Source organism: Anguilla anguilla, chromosome 7 (assembly GCF_013347855.1).
Source record: "Anguilla anguilla isolate fAngAng1 chromosome 7, fAngAng1.pri, whole genome shotgun sequence".
NCBI classification, from domain to species: domain Eukaryota; kingdom Metazoa; phylum Chordata; class Actinopteri; order Anguilliformes; family Anguillidae; genus Anguilla; species Anguilla anguilla.
The window spans coordinates 15,565,030-15,591,142 of record NC_049207.1 but is presented as its reverse complement, the minus strand read 5'-3'; the positions used below and the strand labels follow the sequence as shown (position 1 = coordinate 15,591,142).

The 26,113-nt window shown below is 42.2% G+C and overlaps 2 protein-coding genes across 15 annotated transcripts in view; both read right to left on the bottom strand.

Moving 5' to 3' along the window:
• The window catches only part of pcloa (piccolo presynaptic cytomatrix protein a), a 77,667-nt gene extending 68,802 nt beyond the window's left edge, over positions 1-8,865 (bottom strand). For all 14 annotated transcript variants that reach the window (XM_035425475.1, XM_035425476.1, XM_035425482.1 and 11 more), the window contains exons 1-3: positions 8,411-8,865; positions 5,526-6,513; positions 1,863-3,134 (exon numbers count right to left, since the gene is read on the bottom strand). In XM_035425475.1, coding sequence (XP_035281366.1) covers positions 1,863-3,134; positions 5,526-6,513; positions 8,411-8,628 — 2,478 coding nt within the window. In that variant the 5' untranslated portion in view covers positions 8,629-8,865. The remainder of the gene's footprint in view (positions 1-1,862; positions 3,135-5,525; positions 6,514-8,410) is intronic.
• A 6,639-nt stretch (positions 8,866-15,504) lies between these two features.
• Positions 15,505-26,113, bottom strand: part of LOC118231266 (semaphorin-3E-like) — a 37,633-nt gene continuing 27,024 nt past the window's right edge. Inside the window, exons 11-17 of the mRNA XM_035424922.1 lie at positions 24,832-25,054; positions 23,549-23,640; positions 23,401-23,442; positions 22,387-22,553; positions 19,856-19,923; positions 19,566-19,699; positions 15,505-18,858 (exon numbers count right to left, since the gene is read on the bottom strand). Of these exons, the coding sequence (XP_035280813.1) occupies positions 18,385-18,858; positions 19,566-19,699; positions 19,856-19,923; positions 22,387-22,553; positions 23,401-23,442; positions 23,549-23,640; positions 24,832-25,054 (1,200 nt within the window). The 3' untranslated portion in view covers positions 15,505-18,384. The remainder of the gene's footprint in view (positions 18,859-19,565; positions 19,700-19,855; positions 19,924-22,386; positions 22,554-23,400; positions 23,443-23,548; positions 23,641-24,831; positions 25,055-26,113) is intronic.

Genomic DNA, 26,113 nt, shown 5'->3' with positions numbered 1-26,113 from the left:
GCTTCAGCATACTGTTTCCAAAATAGATCAGGGAATTACTACTGCTGTGCCAAGGTACTTGCCGGGCTATACTGTTAGGACCGCAACCCACATGTGAGCATGTCCCACCCAGTGCTCAGAGGTGCAGTATGATCTTATTCTGTTACAGGACTGACAAATCCATTCCCTGATAATGCATTGCTTGTGTATATCACTGTGCTGCATCGGAGGCAGGTCACTTTACATCCCTTTGATTTGATATGAGAGCCCTGGGTAAACTAAATATTGCTAGCATGATTTGAGGTAAGCATATACACACTCACCTTGGATTACACTGTTGTGTTATTGTCATCATCTCAGTGTACAGAAAATGCAAATCAATAAAGATCAACACTCAACATGTCTATGATTCCCAGGACATTTGCCAAGAAGGACACTAACTCTGTACTGAATCAGAACATCAAATGCCATGCTTTTATAGTAGAGAGGAACCTGAAGATGAAATACACACTGGTGATCCCAGCACTATTTACCTCATTGGAAGCTTGCCTTGGGGAGTATGGGGAGTGTGCAGAAGTGTGTATGTTCAAGTAAATATCTCAGCTTTACTTCCATTACAGTTAAAAATACCTTACTGCCAAGCCGAAGCAACTAAAATAGTTTATCCACATACAGTAGTTCAAGTGACTGTCACTACAACCATTAGGCAACACAAATGGCAGAACAAATATTTTTACTGGAATTCATTTTAAATGAATGCCTTCCGTACTTACACAGCAAACAATGTGGAAGCCTTGTCATTCACTGGTATCTGTTAAATAAAGCTAGATATATAAAGTCACATTCCTGCACCTATGATACCTATTCTCATATCCTTCCTATGCTATTACTACATAACAATTACTAAATTCTACTTCATTTCTTTCAATACACATACTGAAGGTAATTTAAAAAATACCCATTACATTTTAAAAAAAGAGCTGCAGGACAAGCAATGCATTAAACAAAAATAAATGAATCGGTAATTAATTAATTCGGCTCTAATATTTGCCCTGCATGGTTAACCCCTCTTTGAGGCACAGTTTTACACCTGAATACACGCATACTTTCAGTAAAAAAAAGTCTTTGGCAACTTGATACAAAAAAAATAAAAAAAATTACTAAGACTGAAGTGGAAGATACCCTCACATGTTGTAAAATAATGCATGTAATGTTGTGGACCTACAGCAGTCATTGTACATTTCCTCCTTTTGTAGCAATTACATATAGGCTACATGTAAATGCACTGATAATTCATCACTTACAAAATTAAAGTTGTTTAAAGTCTTTAAAATTAGCTTTACTGTTCTAGGCTGGCTCCTCTTTAAATACATATACATCAATTGTCAACGTTGTCTGAGGAATTTGAACTGTAAAATGTTTTTTGAAAGAATCCCTATTCTGAGGTAGATACTCATGTTGATGTTATGACACACACGATCAATACCGCAGTTCTGAGCTCAGACGACGCACCTCTACTTGTTCAACAAAACATTAAAATCTGGGCTTCCCTTCAATAAAGAAGAAATAATGTAACAATCCATCAGCATTTCGGCAAGACCAAGAGAACCATTACAATAATGAACAAACTATAAAATAATATTATGAAACAAGTCCTGTAAAAATCAATGCTAAAAGGCAAAACCGGCTAATCATTAAAATGCCACAAGAAATACCAGGTAACACAGCTATTTTTAATTATATAATAATTATTCGGACTAAAACAAACTGATTTGTTTAACTGCCTACTTTTCAAACCCTGTGAAGACAAGAGCCTTCTGTGTAAACAGGAACAACAAATAGAGCATTTTGCCTGCAATAATGAACGGATCTGCCTCTCTTACCTCGTTGAGATGAGGCATGGGATTAAATCCACAGAGGTTGCAGACAGTCTTCTTGCACTCGGTGCAGGTGTTGTAATTGGGGGGGTCCTTGGAGCCCACATTCAGTTCCACTTTACAGAGAGGGCAGTTTGTCGTGGCTGCTTTAGAAGGGGGGTGGGACGGTTCCGCCGTTTTTGGAGGTTCTGCTGGAGGTTTCTCCGCTTTCATTGGGGTGGCCTTCTTATCCTGGGTAGGTGGTGTGGCCTTGGCCTGCTGCGGCTGATCTGGCTTCTGCCCAGCCAACGGTTTGACCTCGCTTGGCGGAGGCTTCTTGGGAGAGGGCTGTGCTGGCGTGGGCTCCTTAGAGGTGGCAGGGGGCTGGGCAGGGGACTGGGCAGCAGCCTCGTCCTGAACGGCCGAGGTGATCAGGCTGGACGCCGAGCTGAAGATGGACGAGCTGAATCCAAACATCTTGCCAGAGACGGAATCGGTGGGCGGAGCTGGCGTGGGCTGCTTTGGCGCTTCGCTGAAACCGCCAAACCCAAACAGCTTCCCTGACACCGACTCTGTGGCCTGGGGGGTGGTGGGCTGAGGTTTGGGGGGCTCAGAGAAACCTCCAAAGCTGAGGCCGAAGAAGCTTGACTCCTGCTTGGGAGGCTGAGGAGGGGGCTGGGCCTGTGCGGGAGGTCCAGTTTTGGCAGGAGAAGGACCCGCGCCACCTTTTGGCATCTGCTGCTGGGATTTCCCTGGTTCCTGCACGATTTGGCCCGCTTTGGGATCTGTTTTCACTGCTCCTCCTGAGGGCTTCTGGTCCAGGGGCTGTCGTTCTTCCTGCTGAGTGGGTTTTAGTGAAGTTTGTTGAGCCACTTGTGTGTGCGGAGCAGGACCAGCTGACTTGGGGTCTGTCACATCCAGCTTGGTCCCAGTCGGGCCAGGCTGATCTGGAGGTCTTTGGGTCCCTGATGGTTTGTGTGCCTCCTGGGGTCCCGTGCCTTTCTCTGGGGTTTGGACAGGCCCTTTACGCGCAGCTGGAGGGGTCGAAGGTGGGGTTCCAGGCTTCCCTTTATCTGATAAAGTCTGCTGCTTCTTCAGTGGAGAGGGCTTCTTAGCCTCTGAAGGTTTGGCCACCTCAGACGCGTGGCCCTGCGCTTCTGGAGTGGCCTGCTTTTTCTGGGGGGAGTCGGGTGCAGAGGGCTGCTTGGAGGGCTGCGGCTGGGGTTTCATTTTGGGGGGGGCAGGGGCATCCCCAAGTGCTCTCTGCATCTGGCAGTTCAGACACAGCCACTCCTTCCCCTGGAATGTAAGCACACAGAGTTATAAAGGCACCCAGGACAGTCTTGTGTGAAAACCAAAACCAGGCACTGATTTGTAATAGCCACTGTCCTTAGGTAACCTTGGTAGGTACATCTAAACTCATTCTATGTGATTTATTAAAAATAAATGATCTTTTATCAATTTCTCTTTTTCAATACTGAACTAAGTCACAGCTCTAATTATATTTACAAGGACATGTTGTACATTAAGTGATAATTTACAGTAAATTATCTTTTTAAGATTGATTGCTGTACTTATACATTTTCAGAGAACAACTGTGAGTGTTCTTTAAAAAGCAGTAAAGAGAGACAGATACTCTTCAACCTGTCACAGATTCACATATCCAATAAATAAAGAGTCATTCCATGTGCTGTCCAAAGCTATGTTATTACTATAATGGCTAACCAAACCAAAGTACATTTTATGGAATATAGAAATCCTCCCATGTAAAGGGATATCTGAACAGAATTAAAACCTTACTGTAATCATAAATTATGATAATTGCATAATGTTCATCTGTTGAAAGACATAACTGCTCTTATAAGGAATTTATGATATCATGATGTTTACTGCAGCTCAAACACTGTCAGTGAAAATGACATTTTATATGAAGCACATTCTGATTTGAGACTGAACTACCCTCCTAAAACCATTGATGTGTTTTTATTATAAATTGATCATGCATATGATCTCCGCTCATTTCTTTTTCTTTTTTCCCAGCCTAGATTGTATTGTCATCAACAAAGTGACCATTGCTGTTTCACACTTAAACATTATAGATCTACTGTACAGGAAATGACTGTGGTTACCTAGGCTACAAGGTACAAGAAAGGAGGACGCCAACTGAAATGGACGTCAATATGCATCCTTATCAGTATGTTCCAGCTTACTACATTTACACTTTTATATGTAGAATATTTTATATGTATAGAATGCATAAATAATGATGTGAATTACCAAGGCAAACCATATAACCTGCATATTATTGTAGCTAGCAGAAAAACTAGTTCAAAACAATATATTTTCAGTTTTATTACCTGTTTCATAAGTTATTGTAAAAAGGGCACATATTCAGAAGCTTCCTATATATCACTCTATGAATTAAGAAAGATGAGTCTGTCAAATGCACATAAAGCATGTGTGCAGCAGCTTGCCTATATAAGTCTAAGGCTAAGTTATATGTGAGGAATGAGATGGATGCTGTTAGTGGTGACGTTCTTCAGCTGTCACTATTTTTGATGGCACCCACATAAAAAATTTAAATCAAACCTTTATATTGACTGTTATTAATATTGCTACCAGAGACCATAGGGCTTGCATTGCATGTATGGACGGGTTAGTGTTGATGGGTCCTGTGCCATGTCTCTGTGCTCAGAGTTGTAAATGAGATGTGGTAAAAAACAAAAAACTGTGACCCACATAACATAGATTGAACAGTGTCAGCACACTGACAGCTAAGTAGTAAGAATGTGTGACATTAGACCAGATCCCAGGAGACAGATCTTCACCTGGTGATGTAAGTATCTATCAGTCCCACCTTAGCACCAATTAATTGCCTGCTTAATGGCAATATCAGTTAGACTATACTTTAAATCATATTATCTACCTTGATGACCTGGACGTTTTTCCTTGGTTGAAAAGTACAATAAAAATAACTGGTGCTTATATGTAAATCTGATGCCTATTTTGTGATAAATATAATAAACATTGAAATGCAATCACCAGGAGGCCAGGATCCTGAGTTACTCAACTCAGGCATTCAGTGCCCCAGCAACCAAACTATGCCAAATATGGAGTTTTTAAGTGCCACCATTTTCACATAGGTCATCCGTTTAAGTAGCCCCAACCTGCAGTCTCAATTGCTACTATACCGCCCAAGCATGATACACTGGACAATACCATCTACTGGAAGTTTATGAAGGTATTCTCTCACCACCAAACATTTGTATTCCGTCATAACAAGATAAAGCCAACAACTGTCCATGGGTATGCCAATACAGCAGTGAAAATTGCTGCTCACTGGATACCAAAATAAACAAGAGAATTCTTGTGTAAGAATACCTTGCCATTCCACTACCAATCTCAGCGGCTAAATATACATATTAATTCTGTTTAAATTATGAATGTAAATTAATCAAATCCAAGTCTCTGTGATGCTTACATCTGGAGTTATAAAGCCTTAAATAGAACATTAGCAAAATGGGCGAGGACTGGTCAGATTTGGCGTCTGTGCAAAGGGGTTAAGAGATAGTGTTTATACTTGCCGCAAACAAGGAGCAAAAAAATGCTGTCTTAGTAAAAAACTAGGATTAATAATAAAACAGGTAACTTTGTGTTAGCAGAAATGATGTGTATGTCATAGAAGCTTACCGCAGAATCTGGTGGGCTGAATCCACATAGGCTACACACTATGGTTTTACATTGTGTGCAGGTGTTATAGTTCGGCTGTTCCTTGCTGTGAAGAGTGAGTTCGGTGGTCTTACACAGTGGGCAGGTAGATTTTTGTCCTGCAGCCTTAGGACTAGGTCCTTGTGACTGCTTAGGCCCTGAAATACCAGACCCCTCGATGGGTGCTCCAGATTTGGCAGATCCTGCCGACTGAGCTCCAGCACCAGGGGGGCCTTCCCGGCAAAGGTCAGGCTTACTAGGCCCCTGTTGTTGTTGAGGTTCTGGTTTAGCTAGCCCTTGTTGTTGTGGTCCTGGTTTAGCTAGCCCTTGTTGTTGGGGTCCTGGCTTAGCTAGCCCTTGTTGTTGGGGTCCTGGCTTAGCTAGCCCTTGTTGTTGGGGTCCTGGTTTGGTTGGTCCTTGCTGTTGCTGAGGTCCCGGTTTGGCGGGCCCTTGCTGCTGTGGGCCACCTTTAGGAGCCATCTTCTGTAGAGGTCCTTGAGGCCCTGGTTGCTGCGTGGGCCCAGGCTTGCCAGGGCCTTGCTGAGGGGGCCCTTGGCCCTGTTTCAAAGGCCCCTGCTGTTGCTGTGGGGGAGCTTTGGCAGGCCCTGACTGCTGTCCTGCCAGCTTCCCCACCTGCTGCGTGGCAGCTTTCTGCTTTTTCTCCTCCTCTGGCTCCTCATCCCCGAAGAGGCTAAATTTGTTTACGGCAGAGGACACTGCGCTGAGGGGGTTGGCCCCACTCAGGAAATTGGAGGAAAACATGCCGGATCTGGTCTCCTCTTTGGCTTCCTGCCTGGAGAAGGACTCTAAAAGGCTAAGAGAGGATGGGCTCCTCCCGGGTGGGGCCTGTCTGGCTGTTGGGCCTGTTCTGAAGGCATCGACCGTCCTGCTCTTACTGAGCCCAGGGGCCCCCTGGGTGGGGGGTTTTCCTGGCTGCCGAGGCTGATGGATTGCATCTACCTCAGATGTCCTGGGAAATGGAGAGACAAAAGGAACATTTGTAATGTATCGCAATCAAATTATGTTTTTTTTTTTCCTGAATGGCACAGGATCTGAGGCATCAAAAGTGGTTTTCACTTTCCTTAGACATAGAGAATAAGTCTACTCAAACAATACATCATTACAGATCCAGACTGGGGACTGCTTACAGGACGTTCACGTAAATAACATGAAAGAGAGACCAAGACAAGCCACAGTCTAAAAGTCTGGCGTTGGCACTGCTGAATAAACTTCATTTGCGAACGCCACTAGTTCATGTGATCCTGAAAAAGGTCTATTGAAGCTTGAGGAAATGCTTTATTTGGATCTAAAAGTTTTATTCAACAACATTGCAAGATTTTGGATTAAACATCCCCTGCCATGTGTCTATTATCGGTTCTTGTCTCAATACAAAATTTCCACTGTGTTTCTATGTGTTTCTACAAAGATACATTTACATATTTATGGGTTCTATATCAGGGGATCACTAGAAAGTACCATTGAACATGAATGCTGTACCCATGATGCAGCAAAAGTACCCCGTAATTAATATACAATTGTTTAAATATAATACTAATCTGTGGTTAACCCATTTAAAGCATTATTTTTAACCACACACAACTAATAACCAAGTTATACGCATATCACACGATTTAAGGTTGCACCTCAGATTAATTCTCTCATATATTCCCCACCCTTACTCCGGCATAACTTGTTTTCTAACGTTGATTTGCTGCCAGTCGCTACCGTCTATTTCAGAACCTTGGACAGGGGCGTTAAGTCTGAAAAGCACTATTGATCAGAGCTATGCACTTCCTCAATCCAGTCAAAATTTCCTTTTCGAAAGAAATACAATAAATGCAGCACGAGGGGAATTCACTTTGCATCATTATGTTCTAAATATAACTATATCAATATGTATACCCCCTCCCCCTACACACACATAAAGATATACTGTGTGTGTGTGTGTGTGTGTGTGTGTGTGTGTGTTTGTGCGTGTGTGTACGTGTGTTTGTGTGCGTGTGTGTGTTTTCCCAAATGCATTTCCCATACAGAAACGGTGGGCAGTCAGGTAATTCAACAACATGTTTCCGTGATTTTTGCAAATGCCTCACATAGACCTATTAACATGCATTAGTATTACTGTATAGTTGACATGCACGGTTTTCTACCATGCATGCCACCACTAATGAGAAACTGAAAAAAAGTAAAATGGATGGCGCTTAGCAATGAAACCATGATGATCTTAAGCGAAAATGGGCGGATGTAAATGTTAAGATTGGTTAATGCTAATTACACATGAAATTAATTAATAATAGTCCAGTATTTTACCCAGCAGCCAATTCGGCTTCAACAGACACTGTTTTTATGGATATTTCTTTTGAAACGGCACTGAGTAGGCTATGCTTTGATAAAACGTTTATGATAAACAGTTAATCTAGATAATTTTACGGATGTACAATCATTATATCGGACCGATAAACAGCTCAATTATGCATATACAATGAACACAAATTTCAATACATTTCATATTGTGATATAATATGGGGATACAGACGACGGCAGCGATGTTGAAACACCTCCGATCTTAGCCCGCATATTGTGGCAAGAAATAGGCGACCACATTTCCAAGCATCATTCATAAACAAGAGAAGAAATAGTATATTTCGATACATATGTATTTGTCCTGTGTCATTCGATTCTCATTACTGAGGAAACATCATTTAAATATGAATGGACGTGAACGTGTATTTTTCCATCGTGAATTTGTCGTAATGTGCTTCTGCTAACCTGCAATGCACTAACCACAACACAGCATCTATTTTCAGCTCCTATACAGGAGGAGTAAGAGACGGAAAATTGACTGCTCAAAAATAATGGAACCATGCCTTTGTGTTGGAGCATCCTTTGCGTTTCCAGGCGGCTTCGTTTGCGCCCTTGACATTACAGCGGCGATCTGTTTCCTCTCCTCCTCACTCAGCTTGCTCAGATCCGCCTCTGTTCCTGCGGGGATCTGAATGAAGCCTCCCTTCCCGTCAGATACAATCCCTTCTGGTAATCCAGAGAGTCCCCCTTCCCCACCCTCGAGGCTTGCTTCGTTCCCCATGACCGATCCCTTTTGAATCTGAACGAGATTGATTCAGAATGACTGTTTTTCTACCTACAAAAGCCCGGCACGGTTCTACTTCTCTGCTTGTTTTTCATTTCAAGATTACTCCTCCATCTTTACTCATCCCTCCTCTAGCAGTCTCTGTGGATCTCTCACATCCCTTCCGCTGTGGATGGAGGTTACACAGCTTCGAGTCCAAACCTCTTCCCCCTTTCTTTTCCACCAACGCGCATGTTCCGCTTCTGACAGGTGATCAGCGCGCATCGCCGCACGAAAATTTAATTTAAAGGGACAACGCATTTTGTGTGGAACGGAAGGCTCACCTTTTCAATAAACTCCCATTGTTAATTCTAGCGGACCAGTTTTATTTGAATGTATTCAGGTTGTTATCGTTAACATATAATTAAATTATCCATAACATCTTTCTTTTTTCAATTTTAATAATGGATAATATCTAAATGAAAAAATAAAATTAATTATAAAACTATTTATTCGGTTTTATACTGAAACCACTGTAAAACACAACGTACGGTTACAAATCATTCAGAAGCGAAAAAAAATCCAGCATTCGGGTTTGAATGTTTACATGTCCATTTCTTAAAATACAATACCTACATTTTTCTCAAAGTCGGGGTGCCTTGTTATGAGACAGACATCTTTAATTCTGCCATGACCAATTCACCTTCAGGTTGTTAGTTCATATTGATAAAGTATGACAAACTCTGTCTCAATGCCCCCTTCAATGAGAAACATAGATCATCCCTCAAAAGGAACTGTGACAGCTCACACCTTCTCCCAGTTCATTTTATGAGGCTACCTGGCTTCTGTCAGTTGAGGAGAATCACTTGCAATGAAAAGCAAGCGAAATGAACTCACAGAAGGGCAGGAGGCAGAGACCAGTTTGTCTTGAGAGTTGCCCTAAATCACCAATTTCCCAGGAATGGGGGCACTTGGCTGTAATAAATTCAACGCCCCTGCTCTACAATGACATGAACTTGCTGTCCTTGCAACAGGACTAAATCCAGTTTGAATGGGAAGTCATCCTAAATCATTTAAGACAGGGGACACTGATTAGTTCAAAATGCCGACCCTTCGGTGACAAGAACATAGGGTCCTTCCACTCAAAGTAGAACAACAGGCATTGAAATGGCCAAGTGACTGATTTATTGATAGAATGCAATCATTTGAGAACATGGTTTGATTCTGAACATCAGCTAAATGTGGATCGGGCTTTGTAAATACACCTCATCCTATACAATCTTTTATATAGGTATCTGGTAAGTACATAAACTTCAATCAATATTGGGGCCACCTAGCCTGAGATAGTGCTTGACTGTAGGAAAAATAACAAGGGTTTTGATTGGTTAATCAGTTCATGAAATTGGCTTGTGTTATGATGATATAAGTATTCAGTTATGTAATGTATGAATGTCATTAATGTGCATATTGCACTGTGCATTGCCAGTCACGTCAGAGGTGCTGCCACAACAAAAGATTAAAAGGTAACCTATTGCATGTGTATTAAAGTATATTTCAAGTATAGCGCATTGATGCCTCCAGTTCCATTTCAGCAAGTGTATGTAAGAAGATAACTACTCTTACACAAAAAATGGTGCTCAACCATAGATAGGCCATGGTGATTGGTTTGAGCCCTACATCAGACAAAGTTGTTAGCCTCTGCTAATGTCCTTTGGGAATACCATGCTGCCAACAGCCCTAGTTTTCATTAATTAGCTTTTTTTTCCGAAGGCAGGTTTCCACAGGACTCACAATACGTATGTATATGCTTCTGACATGCTTTTATTCATCACATAGACTTTGAACATTCTGTCTGGACTTCATAGTTGGTACTGTGCAGAGGGCCATATTTCAAAATTCTGGCAAAATTTTTTGTATCACTGTATTGAGTTGTGCTGAAAAAGACTGTAGAAAAGTGAAAGCAGCATGAATTAGCTAGCATAATGTCTCATTGTGAGCTAACTGTCCTTTATTGGGTAAAATGTTTTTGTTATACACAGTACATGCATAGCTACAAGAGAAATAATGGACTTCAATTGCATATAAAGGAGAAAATACAGTTTTCACAGCATGTGTTTGTAGGATACTTCATGGACAGAACAAAAAATATTAGCGCATTTTTCAACCCATGTAGGTATACAGTACTAGTGCCTCTGCAAGAGACAGCATGCTTTACATTTTACCCTGTAGTCTACTCATAGGAGAATAGGAAAACTGATAGGAAAAATGTATTGACCAGTAACACTTCAGTAGAGAGACTGTAGGATCTGTTCTCTCCTCTTCTGTGTGGGAGGGAGAGAGAAAGGAGGCGTGGCCTCTTGATGCGTCATACCTGTTGTAAGAACAGCATGAGCTCGAGTGGTCTCATGAGCCAACCAGATTTGGCTTAGAGCACCACGGCCTTGCGGTACTGTCTACTCAATCCATGGATAAGCACTGTTTCCTCACAAAGACCCAGACTCTAATTCACCCTGTCATTTAGTGGCCTTAAATATTATTAAGCTTATTTTACATTATAGGCACTTCAGAGAAAATGGCCGTCTGTTGTCCCGGCTTTAATCACTTATTCTAGTGAATGGATCCTCTTTTATGACAGCAAATGCTACAGATAATAACCTTCAATTTTAGAACTGCATCTAAAAAAATTTCCTTAGAACAGAAAAAAAGGGCTTGCAAACAAAAAATGAAACAACAACATTTTTAAAAAATCCTCAATACTCACCATATAATGGTTGAATGCAAAAACTTCACAATGAACTATCATAAGGCACAGCCTCTTCTTGGCAGTCCCTCCCTACAATTATCGCTCTTCTCTGGCTGCCATTTTATGAAAAAGCATTGAGCGCCTTGGATGCAGAAGCATGTCTTGTTCCTGACAAATGGCCAGGCTGCTCTGATCTCCCTGCACACTGTGTGCTGTCCTCTGGAGCATGCACAAACGGATTGGCTTTTTTACTCCATGAAGCGGAAACAGCTCACACACTGGGTCTCACATACACGCACAGCATGGCATGACCGCAGCCCCGCAATGGATCATGCTTCTCATAGTAAAAACGACTACGAACCCTCCTGACCCTGGCCTGAATACCTTGTGAATGCAAAAGCACTAAATCCAGAGTCAATCTTGCGGTATTTGTTCCATCAGAGTCCTCAGTTCTGTATAGTATATGTAATCTACTATAGAGTGCATATCAAAAGCACATCTGATATTTACTGGTGAAAAACATGGAGTGATGGCCTTGTGTGGCACTCTGGAGAGCCGCTTGTTCCCTCTCAATGTGCCTGAAAAGCCTGGCCAGGATGTAATGGATACAGTAAACGGATCCCACTGCCAGTGCCAGTTTCATTAAATTTAAATATCCACCTGAATAGAATAAAAAATATACATAGAGCGGCAGCTCCACAGAGGGGGAAATTTGCTTTTTGGAAGAACGCACAACAAAACAATACCAAAAATGCCAAAGGACAATTCTTTAACTCAACTGTATCAATATGTCTTGATAAAATTTAAAAAGAGAAAATTAATGATGTCATTTCAAAGCCTTCCAGACAGTGGCACCTTGGACGTTGCTGAACCTAACAACAATCCCCTGGTGAAATCCACAGCAGACACACAGTAGAGTGATTATAATTCCCCTTAATCTGAAAGAGAGCTACCTACCTTCAGTTGGTGCCCAATGAAAGCCTTCTTCAATTTCACACATTCCGGAACCACAGTGGATAGGTTCTGCTCGTTGCCACCTTGTCCTGCAGACCGATGTTCAATTTGCAATGCATTAGTCACTCTTTATCCCTAACATCCCTGTTAGAAGACTGCGAGACTAATTCCACCCTTAACGCGTATTTTCCTAACCAGTGACCAGTGATAACCGCCGGACTAAAAATACCCCTTAAAGGGACAGTGTTCCTTATCTCCCCCCTCCTGCATGCTCCCAGGAGAACCCTCCCTCCCCCACGCCAGCCGCCCTTAAGCTTCTTTTCGCGGGCCGACGAATCGAGCGCTGGCAGGAAATCAGCGGTGATCTGCAGACAACCTTGCCCCTCACGCAGAGGCAGTTTCAGTATTGGCGAATTAAAAACCCGCTGATTTTCCCCCTTACTATTTCCTGGCCACCAGACAGTCTTTGAACAACTTCTCCGACCCAGGGTTGGTCCAGCATGCTTTAGATTTATCAAGACAACAATCCTCTTCACTATCAGATCTCTATAAATTTCATTCAAACTGTACATTTTCTCTGATCAGTATACACATACACACCAGTACAATAATTGGCGTTCATGATGCCATTATTTGCTTTTATTAACATTATTACATTATGGATAAAACATGTACCCCTGTGATTGATCAGATACGCTAAAGAACTAAATTATAACACTTACTCATTTGTCAATGTCTGCCTGAGGGAATGCTTGATTTATTTTAAACGTAATCCGGATTAACAGAAAACACGGTCCACATCTCTCAGACAACTGCCTCCCCCAATTTCTTCACTTTAACAGGATATTTATACAGTAGTAAAGAGTTAAAGGTTATTGGTGATGAATATTACAATGCGGTTTCACTGTACAGAGCCTGTCTGGGATTTACAGGTCACTATTGTGTGGTGAATTACATTCCCACCTAGTCTTTATCATACATATCCTTCCTTCTACCACTCTCTTGTATGCTCCCTAATATCAGTATAGGTTCAGATGATTTACATTGCTGGAGGGTTTCCTGAGGGAGATCACTTTAGCCTATGAGTAAATATGAAATATGAATGGATATTTTGTCAGGTGTGACCCCTATGACTTGTATTGTGTGATATGAAAAGTAGCTTAGTGTTTGAATGGAGTGAGAATTCCAAATGGTGAGAAAGCAGAGCGTCTTCAAAGGAAACTCTGGGGTGCCATCATTAAAAAATAATTTCAAGCAAAGTGAAGAGAGGGGATTCTCGTGCAGCATGCAAAGCTAGTTCTCCTGAGCTTATTAAAGGGCAAGAGAGGAATAAGCCCATCAATCAAACGCATTATGGGAAAAAAATGTGATGTTTGTTTTGGGAGTATTGCTCAGCCCTAGTTTAGAGTCTCTGCAAAAACACACGCGCAATATTAAGCAAAACAATATTCTGTGTCATGGATACAGCAAGGCCATATTTCCTCATTAGCATGTCCTGTGGTAAAGCAATGGTGAAGTCTAGACCAAAAGCTTTATATAATTGAAGAGGTGTAACAAGAAGCTTGCAGAATAACTTGAGCTATAGTCCTGAATTTATTGTTGTTTTTACTGTGGGTGTGTGCTTGTTGGCTTATTTGTAAGGTATCTTGTTCAAGTGTCAAGTTCTGATCTTTTGCACCAAGTACTTCAAGAACTAACTGAATATTAAATGTATTTAATCGTATCATGAAAATCATAATTGATAATTAGTATTGCAATTTCTATAATTGATAATTATATTGTAACGACTGAATTTATATAGTTTATATATCAACATTAAAAGGCAACACTTATTAATAAAAAAGCAATCTCTTGATACTACCAAACAAAGCTGAGTTCAAATATGAATAGTCCAAATATACACTGAAAAAATGTTTCATTTGATTCACCTAAAATTTTTACTTCAGTTTGTTACACCTATAATTTTTTAGATTTTCCTCAATTGAAAATTATAGGTTAATTGAAATTTTGAAACATTAATCATCAATGCTAGGCAAGACTCTAGGAAAATCCTATGAAGAATGAATCTTCCTTTTCCTGGTTGCTTATATTGTCTGTACATCTTGTGGTGATTCACAGGTTTTCCATCATGCACAAATGAGTCTTTAGCAAATACTGTAGCGCTGCCTGATCCCCTGGGGAGTGCTGCATGGTCCTCTCAGGTGAATGATGTGACATGTGACTCTCTCTCTCTCTCCTCAGCTCCCACACAGTCCTTTGATCTTCGTGATTATTGCGTCTCTACTCCAGAGGGACGCTGCACAGCACAGCATTCTGTACATCAGCATCTTGTGCGTAAACAAAGACATCTCTTGGGGACACAGTTGTATGGAGAAGAGCTAAATGCCTCTCCAAATTCAACTGCAGATATTATATACATTCAGAGCAGAGGTCAGATTACTCCCATAGTTTAGATTCAAGATCTCTGAGGCCCTTTGTGTGGAGAATGGATGACTCAGAGAGAATATCGCTATACAATGCACAGGGAAGGACTTTTAACAATGCCGGAGGGAGCTTTAAGGAGGACAGTTAAACTACCTTGCAGCCAACCTTAAATATTTCACTGACGGAAAATCGTAGAGGTTTGTCACGTCTTGCGGTGAGTCAGAAGACTTTCTCGGCCGTTTCCCGGTGGGACGAGGGAGAGGATGAGGAAGGGGGAGGCATCACACACATGGCAACGGCGAACGCTGGCGGTAAGCGGTTCACAGCTCATCACTTCAGGAGTCACGCACCACTCCGCCACACACTGTGCGGCATCGGCAAGGCGACTGCTGATCAGGAGTCTTGAGAGAGACAGACACGAGGCTCTGAGAGGAACTGCTCTATCAGGAGTTTGCGCAGACCCCGTTTCTTCACCCCCCGCCTTGTCCCCGCAGCCTAAGACTGCTCCAGCAGCTCCAATAAGAATGCAGGGATATCCATACAAGCCCTGCGCATAAATTCCCCAGAGAAAGGCTGTCGAGGGAGCGCATATTTATGGATTTAGAACAAATATACACTCAGCTGCATCTAAGACCCTGCTGATGGAAGCTACCAGAAAAAATGTCCAGTTTGTTATCTGTTCATTTCAGTATGAACATTTATGACACGATATATATTATGAAGTGAAATGCGGTGTAGGACATGAGGACACAGCATGTTTACAGATATGATCTTTTCCATTTTAAGTGCATATTATAATTTTTACTTAAGCGCACTCAAAAACAATTTGAGCCCATAAATTATGTTACTGACACCGGTGCAAATACATACAATAACAAAAATTTGAAATGGTTCAAAATATAGGCAAGATTTCATACTCCATAAATAGAGTTTATGGATTTAAAATATTTGGAGGGTGTTTTCACTTTGTTTTCAAGGTGGCTTGTCACACTGCAGATACTGCACAATAAAGAAGCTTTATCTCAACACCAGTTCAAGGTTTTTTGACAAATGCCATACACAACGATGAAACTGCCATTCTCCGAATCAAGGGAGGTGAAGCAAACAAACACAAGGTCCATGTTTAACACCAGGTCTGCACATTTATGTCCATAACAAAGGATAAAATACAAAGAAAACACATCTTTATCAAGCATATGGTTTTTGAGAATATATTGAGGATATAATTGTGCTTAAATTAAAAACACAGGACTCTGTCAAATTTGCCCGGTTAAAATTGAAATGTGTTCACCCCTTATCATTTTCAGCTGCTAATGCAACTCCTCATCCATAAGACAATCTCAAAATGAGTGTCTTTTTTCCTGTTTTACTTTTATCAGAAAAAACTATGACTAGGGAGAAAATAGATTACTGCACTCACTGAACTTGTCATGCCACTATCAAGGCTTGTGTGTTTTTTAATGTTGAGCAAGGATTTTTCAGTGCCATCCTAGGTCTACTTATTTAGACCTAGGATGATTTTATATAGAATATAAACAGATAAATGACTAATGGCTTTCAAATGCAATCAGGTACTATTATACTTGTGTTATACAATTTACAGGCAATTTTGGTTGATAAAGGTTTGACATAACCAGACACATCCCCCCTACAATAGTCTTACGAAGCCTTGGTCTTTTATCGCTCATAATACAAATGGATCAATACAATAGCCATGACCAGGAGCTGTGTGCTTGCCAGCCTGTTTCTTTCATTCACTGGCCAGTGGATTTACCACAGATGACACTGCTGCCCTGCATTTGACTTTCAATTTCACAGTGAATGAGTACAAGCTCTGTTTCTTATATGTAATGTAGCACTAAAATGAACATGACATGGAAGATAACCTGCTCCCAGGAAAGCCGGGCCTCCCGCTGTTTACCTTATTGCTACCAGCAACGCGCAGGCGACCGCTAGCTTCCGTGAGCCGTCTGCCATGTGGATATGAGTGTGGCCAGGGCCGAGGCGTATTAGCCACAGCACAGGAAAGGTGACACTTTCAAAGACGATTAAGCATCTTTAATGGCAATTATTTATACGCTGCTGAAGAGGAATGGCATTCTCAGTTTGCCGAAAACGGCAGGTTCACAGGTTTGAAATCCGATGCGCAACAGGGAGCTCCCGGGAAAAGAGCCAGAGAGCGATATTTATAAAAAGCTGGAAATGGGTTCTGGATGACAGAACAGAAGTAAGGAAATGGTGTGACCGAAGAATCATTAGGAACAAAATGCAGTTCGTGTAAATACAAAAATACAAAGCACCTGAACGTTTGGGGGGAAGGAGGGGGTGTCTATCGCAGGAATAACTTGAGCTCCCTGGTTCTAATGGAACGTGTCACAGACATAAGCAGGAAAATGTGTGACTGCCTTTCCACATCAGTACATTTTTCTATATCACCAGCGGTGTGTAGATGTCACTAGTATTATTGTTTCTCCTCAGACCAATTTCTGACATCCCTGATTGGTTTCCGCGTGGGTAATTATTCAGCCGACCTACAGCATTGTTAGATAATTCAAGCTGGATAGTGGAATGCCAGCAGTGTGGACAGTCTGAATAAACACTGAATACCTGTGTCTTAGATTACAGCTGCAAGGCAGTGGAGAGTCTCCAGACATGCATGGGTGGGGATTATGCATTAATCATAAATGCAATCGTCGACGTGTACGCAATTAATCTAGATCTGGATCATGACTATAATATAAAAAATTATATATTTAACAGTTCAGTCCATCTCTTGTTACTTGGGTGGAGCTTTTCCAACTAAAAGAACAATATTGAGCTCACATCTCAGTAGGAGAATTGAGATGAAGGCGTCTGGCTTTCAGAATTTTTTTTCCTTTCCTGCATATTACAGTGAGATTTGAGGTTAATTTTAATTTGAAATTAACAAATAACTGGAAAATGATTGAACATACATAATAACTACCAGACAGAGCATTGCTGTTTCAGATAGCAGACCAAGTGTCAATCACTAAAATACAACTTGGTACTTCATACCTGCGTTACAGCAATACCATGCCATGTCTCCCAGTTCATTCAGTCAATTGCTTTATACATCAATTAAAATATTCTTTTGCAGGCATTTCTGTTGAAGATACATTTGACGTTATTGTACAAAACAAAGTGACAGCTTATTTCAAACTTCATGGATTGATGTCCACAAAGGTTTTGAGGTGTTATGCAATGTCCATCAGCTAAGGGGAGCCATCAGACAGGGTACAGTGTGGGCACATGACGCTACCAATACATAAGCATAGAGAGAAAGCCTCACAATTACATTAAAATCTCGAACAGTACTACAGTATGTTTCCAGTTTTAGATAATGAGAACACTTCAAAATTAGTACGTCAGTCACATCACAAGTTGATATTACAATAATTTAAACAGGTACCGGACTAAAATATATATATGCGCATACAACATTGCGTATTTCTCTAAACAGTGGTTTTAAACACATACACAGCTTGCACTTCTTAAGTGATGAGTCCATCTGAATCCAATAACAAAGCAAGATTCTGTCCGCTCTGTTTCCAAAGGTCGCATCGTTGCTTTGTTCTGTGCCGTTCAACTGAAAGGGAAAAAAGCTCTATTGTTCTGCGAGAGGTGAGCGTTTCTCAGGTGACCAGGGCGTGCCTCGGCGTGCGGTGGTGGTCCCCCCGCGCCCTCCCTCGCCTCTCCTGCGAGTGCGGGAACCTCCATTTGGGCTGCAGGGACTTGAGCTTCTTGCGCCTCCTGTCTGAGCACCACACCCTCTCGCAGTATTCCTCCACCTTGTGGAAATTGCTGTAGCCAATGAGCTGGAGGAAGTCCTTGTACCAGAGCTTGGAGGTGGAGCCATGAGGGAGCATGGGAACGGGGCAGTGCGGCGCCTTGTGCTGGCCGCCTCCCCCTTCCTCTTCCGCATCCTCCGCCCTGTGGAAAAGCTCCTCCACGCGCTCCTCCTCCAGGACCTCCAGCGCGATCCGCGCCACATCTTGGATAAAGCCGTGTTCCACGGACTGGCAGAGGTAGGTGCCGGCATCCATCTTGCGCAGTTTGAGGAAGAGGAGGCCGTGCAGTGTCTTCACTACCCTGTTATCTGCTCTCACCTGGGAACACACACCGTACCATAGGGTGTCACCAGCTCCTGTTAGCCCCGTCTCTTTGCCTGCACTGCTTCACCATGGAAACAGCCCATCCCACTGCACTTTTCAGTTCCGCTGTATTACGTCAGCTTTACAAATGAGTGTGTTTGAGTGCACACCACTTTTTTTCACAGAGCATTTGTTTTCTGATAACCTTTTTTAACTTCCTTTTTAGTTCACTGTTGACGTTTAATGATCATTTGTGAGCGATAATTTTTTCATTTTCAAAATAAGCACAAAATGTTTATTGCATGATTTTATTTAAAATAATTTGCAATAAAGTAATCATTATTATGTTAATCAATGGACATAAGCCTTTCATCTCTTTTCTCTTGTCTTCTAACACATTTTTTATAATAATTGCATTTTGTTACTTTATATCATTGTACTGGTAAAATACCGAATGTGTACTTCTGAATAATTTTCTTCCGAAAATCCCTTTGAACATTTTTCCACATTAATTTTATTAAGCAGTCTTATTCCATTAAGCTGTGCTTCAAGCAATAAACATTTCATGGATTGATTTTAGACCCAAGTAATTATATTTTCCGTATCCTTCATGCACAGTCAGAGAAAAAATAATAATAATTAAAAGAAAACACAAAAAGTAACAGCTCTTTTAATAGTGTGTCAAAAGCCTGATGAAACAGGATGCTCAGAGAAAATCTTACCTCTTCCTTGTCAGTGCTTCTTTGTATAAACCAGTGGACTTTAGCCAGCGGCGATCTTGGACTGCATTCAAGAAGAGTACTGTTGTTCTCTACCCCATACACTGACTTCTCCTCTACTTTCTGGGGCTGCTCTCCTGTGGAGACAGTGGGGCTCAGACGTATGGAAAAATACACATTGAGCTCCATAATGAAACGTCTTGTGTCAAAGAGTAAAGAAAGGAAAAACTTGTGGTGTCCTTCAACATAATCTCACTCTTGCAAGTACATGCCTCTGTGTCTGTGGGACATACCATTCATCTGAAGGCCGTTGCACTGCTGTGCGGCGTTTCCATGACGAACATCTTGTCTTCTGAAGCGTCTGTGAGATAAGATGAAAAAAAACAAAACACAAAACACAAGCTGATGAGCCAGAGAATCATTGTTCTAATCCTGAAGTGCAAAGTGTGGAAAATCCACATGGGGATCTGAAGCAACACGAGGTGAGGAATTCAAATCAAACAAGCTAAACTCTTCTGAGTGTAATTCTCAGGACAGCGACTCAGCACTGAGTATATGTGTGTAACACTTGCCTTGTACAACAAATGAGTACAATAGGATATTGGGGAGGGAGAATTGTTGAGACAAGTTGATAACAAGCAGGAAGCCACAGCCAAGTCGGTGACGGAGCAGAGGCAATGCCCTCACTTGCTGCTGTGCACTAATAAATAAGGTGCCAGGAGAGACTGGCGCTTATACAAGGATGACCTTATTGAGCTATGCCAAGCAATTTTATTTATTTATTCATTTTAATAAAGAATAGCAGACAGTCCACACTCTTTATGTATTTATTCTCAGTATTATGACAGTGGGATAACAGAGAGGGGTACAGATAGAGAAAAGGGTTGGTGTCCCTACCAGTAAAGAGAGTACCATGGTAGGGACTCCAACCCACTGGGCACATGGGGAGAATGTATCTATGGGTTCAAAGTCAGCAACCTTATAGACTGCACCCCAGGGCCTCGCCTTGCAAGACACATTTTAAAAGAATAAGATGCTGATGAAGATGATGTAATACGCCCAGCACGACTATGAGACTTCTGAGAGCATAATTCTTCTGAATGCATAGAAATCAGCTTTCATGGGATTAATACACTTTAGAGCAGGTAACTTACGTTTAAATCTTGAAGGGCCACGGTGTCTGCTGGTTTCTGGTGTGTTCCTGCACTTACAAGCTTAATTTAGGTCATTGATTGTCTGCACATCTTTGCATGGCCTATATTGGCTTTTGACAGAACAGAAACCACAAAAACCCAGAGACGCTGTGGGCCTCCAGGATTGAGACGTTTTAGAAGATGCTTTATCTGTGCCACTGCATTGGGGCATTTTTTCTTGTCTAGGCGCAGAGAGTACACTGCCACCTACAAGCGCTAATCAAATCCTGAGTACAGAAACTTCGGCCATCAGGCTGGAAAAAGTCACAAGGTGGCGTGCCTGCTGATATTATCCCACCAAAGGCTCTGTTCAATTAACAAACATCTCAGCATCTGACCTGCCATCTTGTGATAGCACATAGCTTTTCCAGTCAGCCAGTCCAGATTAATGAAGGCCAGAATTATGCGGAAATATTGCACGCCTCATTTACAACCACCTGTGCCGGGGTTTTAACGGTAAGCATGGGCAGTGGGCGTGTGGCGTAAAACTGTGAAACTGCGGTAGTTCTCCTCCTCTTCTCCCACCAGGCCTCTCCTCACCTACTTTCAGCTGCGTGAGAGCACGCACGCTCTCCATTTATTTAAAAAACGCCGCAGAGTTTCAGCTACGCGCTGCAGCGGGTCCCCGCTGAGCCTGGCTGGGTGTACGGATCGCCCCATCTCCCCACCCCCCAGGCAGCTCTCCTGTTCCCCTGGGCCAGTGTGCTGTGGGCCCAGGTCCCCTGATACCTCCGATACGGAACCACGGGACGCGCGAATAAAAGAATCCGCCGGAGGATTAATGACGAGATGAAGGTGTGTTAGCGAAGCTGGTGGCGTGAGATAAGGGTGCAGGAAACACAAACCGGGAGCCAGACAGCTGCAGATGCAGGCCTGCGCTGCACTGCTCCCTAAGATCAGACAGGCGGTCTACAGCGGGAACGGGCGCCCAGACTATTTACAGAATGGGAAAAGCAGCATGCGCCAAATCAGTGCAATCTCAGCAAATTCCGTGAAGTACAGAAATGGTCGAAGCACATTTTTTAATGCTATTTTTAACCAAAGTGTGGAATTGGCAAGATGCCTTTTTTGGGCAATGCAAACATAAGCAAAACTGTCACAACATTACGCTTGAGTAAAGATATAGAATACCTAATTTACTAGAGAACTACAATGATAGAAAATAATTTTTCCAATCTGATACAACTAAACCTAGCTATGTTGTCTTTGCACTGAAGAAGTCTAGTACTTCCTCAGCATCACTGTGCTCTGAAAGCAAAGTCAATGCGTTGTGGCTGTCTGTCAGAACACAAATACTTACCTTAATTCTGTTCAGTCTTTTCATTTATTTATGACTCAAGGAAAATGATTCAGCCAACCAAATCCCTCACTTCCTGAATGATGCTCCGTCCAATCACGCTTCACCATGTGAAGCTAGTGTTAGCACAGTCCTGATTCAATACCAGCCTGTGGAACCTATCCACACTTTGGAACAATGCTCTAACAGGATGAGCTGCATGGCAAATTTGATGGGTATTTATATTAAAACGAAATTACTGCTTCTAGTTGCAAAGGCAAAAATGTTTAAGGAACTTTCTCATAAGGATAAAGGAGCCCCACTGCACCTCCCACATCTACCTGAGTGATCTTACCTTTTGGTATGGATCCCAGCCGGGTAGTACCTGGAGCAGGTCACCCCATCCCAGGCACAGTAGGGGTCGCGTGCCAGGCAGCAGTCCGCACATGCCGACCCGTACAGGTCGCACTGGTGAGCCTTCACCTGGGCCACGCCGAACTCTGACCCCACGTACAGCTGTTGCTGGAGGACAAACCGCAGAACACAGACTCAATGCAAGGAGCAGCGTAGGGTTAAATACCTCCTACTACTTTTCCACATGCTAATCATTTAACAAGCTAATAACATATTTATGCTGTCTGGAAAAAAAGTAGTTGTAAAATAAACTGTAAATAAATTCATATACACATAGGTAGGGTTAGGGTTAGGGTATGCCAAGTAGTTAACATATCAACAGTCCATAAAATGCAGATGTGCAGCCGCTTCACACACCCTACCACACACTCTCCCAAGTGCTTATTTCCTCACCTTAACAAGGTGCATTAGGAACAGCTGTGCTACATCTTATTTTTCAGTTTCTATTTAAATTGTATGGTATAGCTATACAATAAATTATTATTTCATCAAGAGATCCAGACCACTGTGTACAAAAGTGCTTGCTTGCGTGTTCATTGCTGCCACTCCTTTGTTAAAAATGTTATGGTTTCATCAGTGATACTGTACCGTGTCTGTGTTGTGATGCAAAATAAAATGACCTTGGGCGGTGCTGACTTCATTACTTCACAATTTCCACTTATGATTTAAACACACATCAGGAAATTCTTCAGCTATGGCTTGGTGATCCCTGCTACAGAGGACGGGCTCTAACACAAGGTAAGCACTACAGTGGGATGTCCCCTGTGATTACCAATTGTCTAGGAAAATTGCATTTTAAAATGTAGATTTTCTGTGTAAAGTGCACAGAAACATAGTCCTCTTCCTACGCTATTGGATGCAAGCTGTTTTTTGCTCTGTGTGGTACCATCTAGTGGCGTGATGCATGCAATTACAAGCTTTAACATTTGCAAAATGTGAAAATAATAATTCATACCCTTTTAGCTGAGATTATAATTTCAGTTATTGGAACAGGAACCTAAAAAAGAAAAAAAATGTTTCTTTGACAAAGTAAAATGACCATGAATCATTAAATAGCATGTAGTACGTCAATGTCAGCAACATGCATAGGAATAGGTATGTACCTTGAAAACATGAAGTTCCTCCAGAAGCAATTCCTCTACCGTATCAGTCTCTTTTTTGTAAATAGTGATCACTTTCAACACAACAGAGTTATCTGAAGGAGGAAAAAAGTATTCACATTACACACAATACAATGTTGACCCCAGACTAGAACATATCTAGTCTCCTAAAATATACTTAACATTTTATTCTCTAAGGTCTCAGGAGACTAGAACCTGGTTTCATCAAAGTATCTAAGTTTCTAACAAATTTGAACAATATATGAGTGTATGATCTGTAAACTTGATTTTGCACAGACAAAAATCAAAACCTTCATCCCTGCCACAGAAATGGCTAAATGGCCTGTCAATGCTGTGAGACTGATGATGTAAGCTGTGTTTTTTTGCTCTGTCGGAGCTCACTGGAGTCACCAGATGCATTGTTCCCGTACACTTGACATGGTAGTCATGGTAACAGCTGCAGGAAATTCACACTCGGCGTGGCTCTTGAGAGCTGAGTAAATGATTCTACATGAACCATTAAAGTAGCGACGTTTGACATCAGATGCATGCGCATGTGCTTTGTGTGTAAAAGCATAATTAGCGCAACGAAAACAAGAGCTGCGGATGAGGTTTTTGAAAAACCTTTGGGGAACTGTGAACACTGCGAGATTGACAAGCAATGCAATCAGCTTCCCTTTCCACAGTTTGATTTGAGTCCATCAAGTCACCAGCATTCAAGTGAATCAGTTACTGGCATATATCTCAGTACTTCTCTTGTTTTTCTGGAAACATACATGCAGTGCACCAGATAAAGCCTTCATAATTACATTAACATAACAGAATCTACTTAAAAAGCCTTTGGTATGAAATTTATTGCATGATTTTCAGGTTTCACTCTCTAAGAGACCGAAATTGCTAAAGGGCACCTTGAATTTACATGGGAAATGAATTAACCACAGATAAAACATTTTGTTAAGTTGACGTTTTTTTGTCAAACAATGGGAGGTGATACGTGATTACTATTTTTATTTTTTTGGGGTCAGGGGCACATTAAGATCTGCATATGCTAGTTGAATGAATGAATTGGTTGAATCACATTCAATCAATGTTAGCCCAATCTGTGCTTGTTTTAAATAAGGCATAATTTTCCCAGACATAATTTCGGGGGTAATATTTGGTGATTACTGAACTCACCAAACTGTATTTATGAAGAAAAAAAAAACATTAATGTATTCATGTTTTCTTTGTAGGGTAGGGACAAACATTGTTTTGATAACGCCAATTATGTGATTTTAGGGTCTCACCCGTTCCGATGAAAAGCACATCGTAGTGGCCGTCCTGGGCCTCCACGCGGTCCACCGCCACCTGAGTGAGCCTCCTCTCCCCGTTGGTGCGGAGCAGGACGGGCCGGCGGTGCAGCGGGTGCACGGGCTGGAACATGACGGGGTGGTCGCGGGCGAAGCGCAGCACCTCGTCCGGGTACTCCTTGGAGCTGGAGTACTGGCCTCCGTTCACCTTGCTGGCGCACTGAGGAGCAGGAGAGGAAGAGACAGGGAAAAATACGGATTAGCAGCTGGGGCAAACGGCACTTACTCTGCCGCACCAGCCTCTCTGCTTTTTGGTGACTCAATCAGCTCCGGCACAATGCGCTGGGCCGCTAGCCTGGATCGTCCCGCACCGTCGCCATTCTTTCACCGAAAGGAAGAAAGGGGAGAACGTGACAATTAAAGCCATGGAACTGCAAGGGCCGGTTAATTTGGACGGCTGTAGATTACACAAGAGGTCTGCCCTCTCGCTGAACCTCTGTGAGGCACTATTGTCATTGTAATAATGCGGCAGATGATGAAGAGAAAGGGAGACATGTAAATTACATTCCCCTGGAGGTACGAGCTTTCAGAGCAGGTTGCTACGGTTTCAGCATAGTTGTTCCAATTTTTAATGCGCTCTATAAAGGTCAGCTGGAGAGGCGGGGGAGGGGGACGGGGAGGGGGAGGGGAAACCTCCTCCGTACGATCTCATTGATGAATGATTGCGATGGAAATGAAATGGAACCCTCAGAACAAGCTGCCGGGATATCGCTCGCAATAATGACATCTCAAGCGAGACGGGGGAGTCGTTCGCATACTGATGGCTACAAACAGCCCGGGAATTATCTGATGCGCCGGTCATTGACGGCTCCTCGTTTCAAACGCGAGTCAATCAAAATCGGAAGCGTGTTGGCAGCAGCGTGTCTCGCCGCCAATTTCCTGGCGGGTCAAGGAGGTTCCAGGAGGCATTTGCAGACATGATAATAATGGATTATGTGTCTTTTATGACATATGATCAATCAAAGGACACCGGGGCCCATGCAAAGAAAGGTGGACACGGGACTAAGGCAGTTCATAGATCTCTCTCTGACAGGGCTACAATTATCTGTGCCCACAACACCTCTTTCTGGTCAAATTTTCTATTTTTGCTTCCACATTTTCTTTTTCCACTCAAAAGCTTTCAGAATGGACATGGCCTATTGCTCTTCTCGCTTGATTAATTTCACACTGTCCCATCGTTCATAGAGTTTAGCTGATGGTGGAAAGTTGTAAAAGCAAT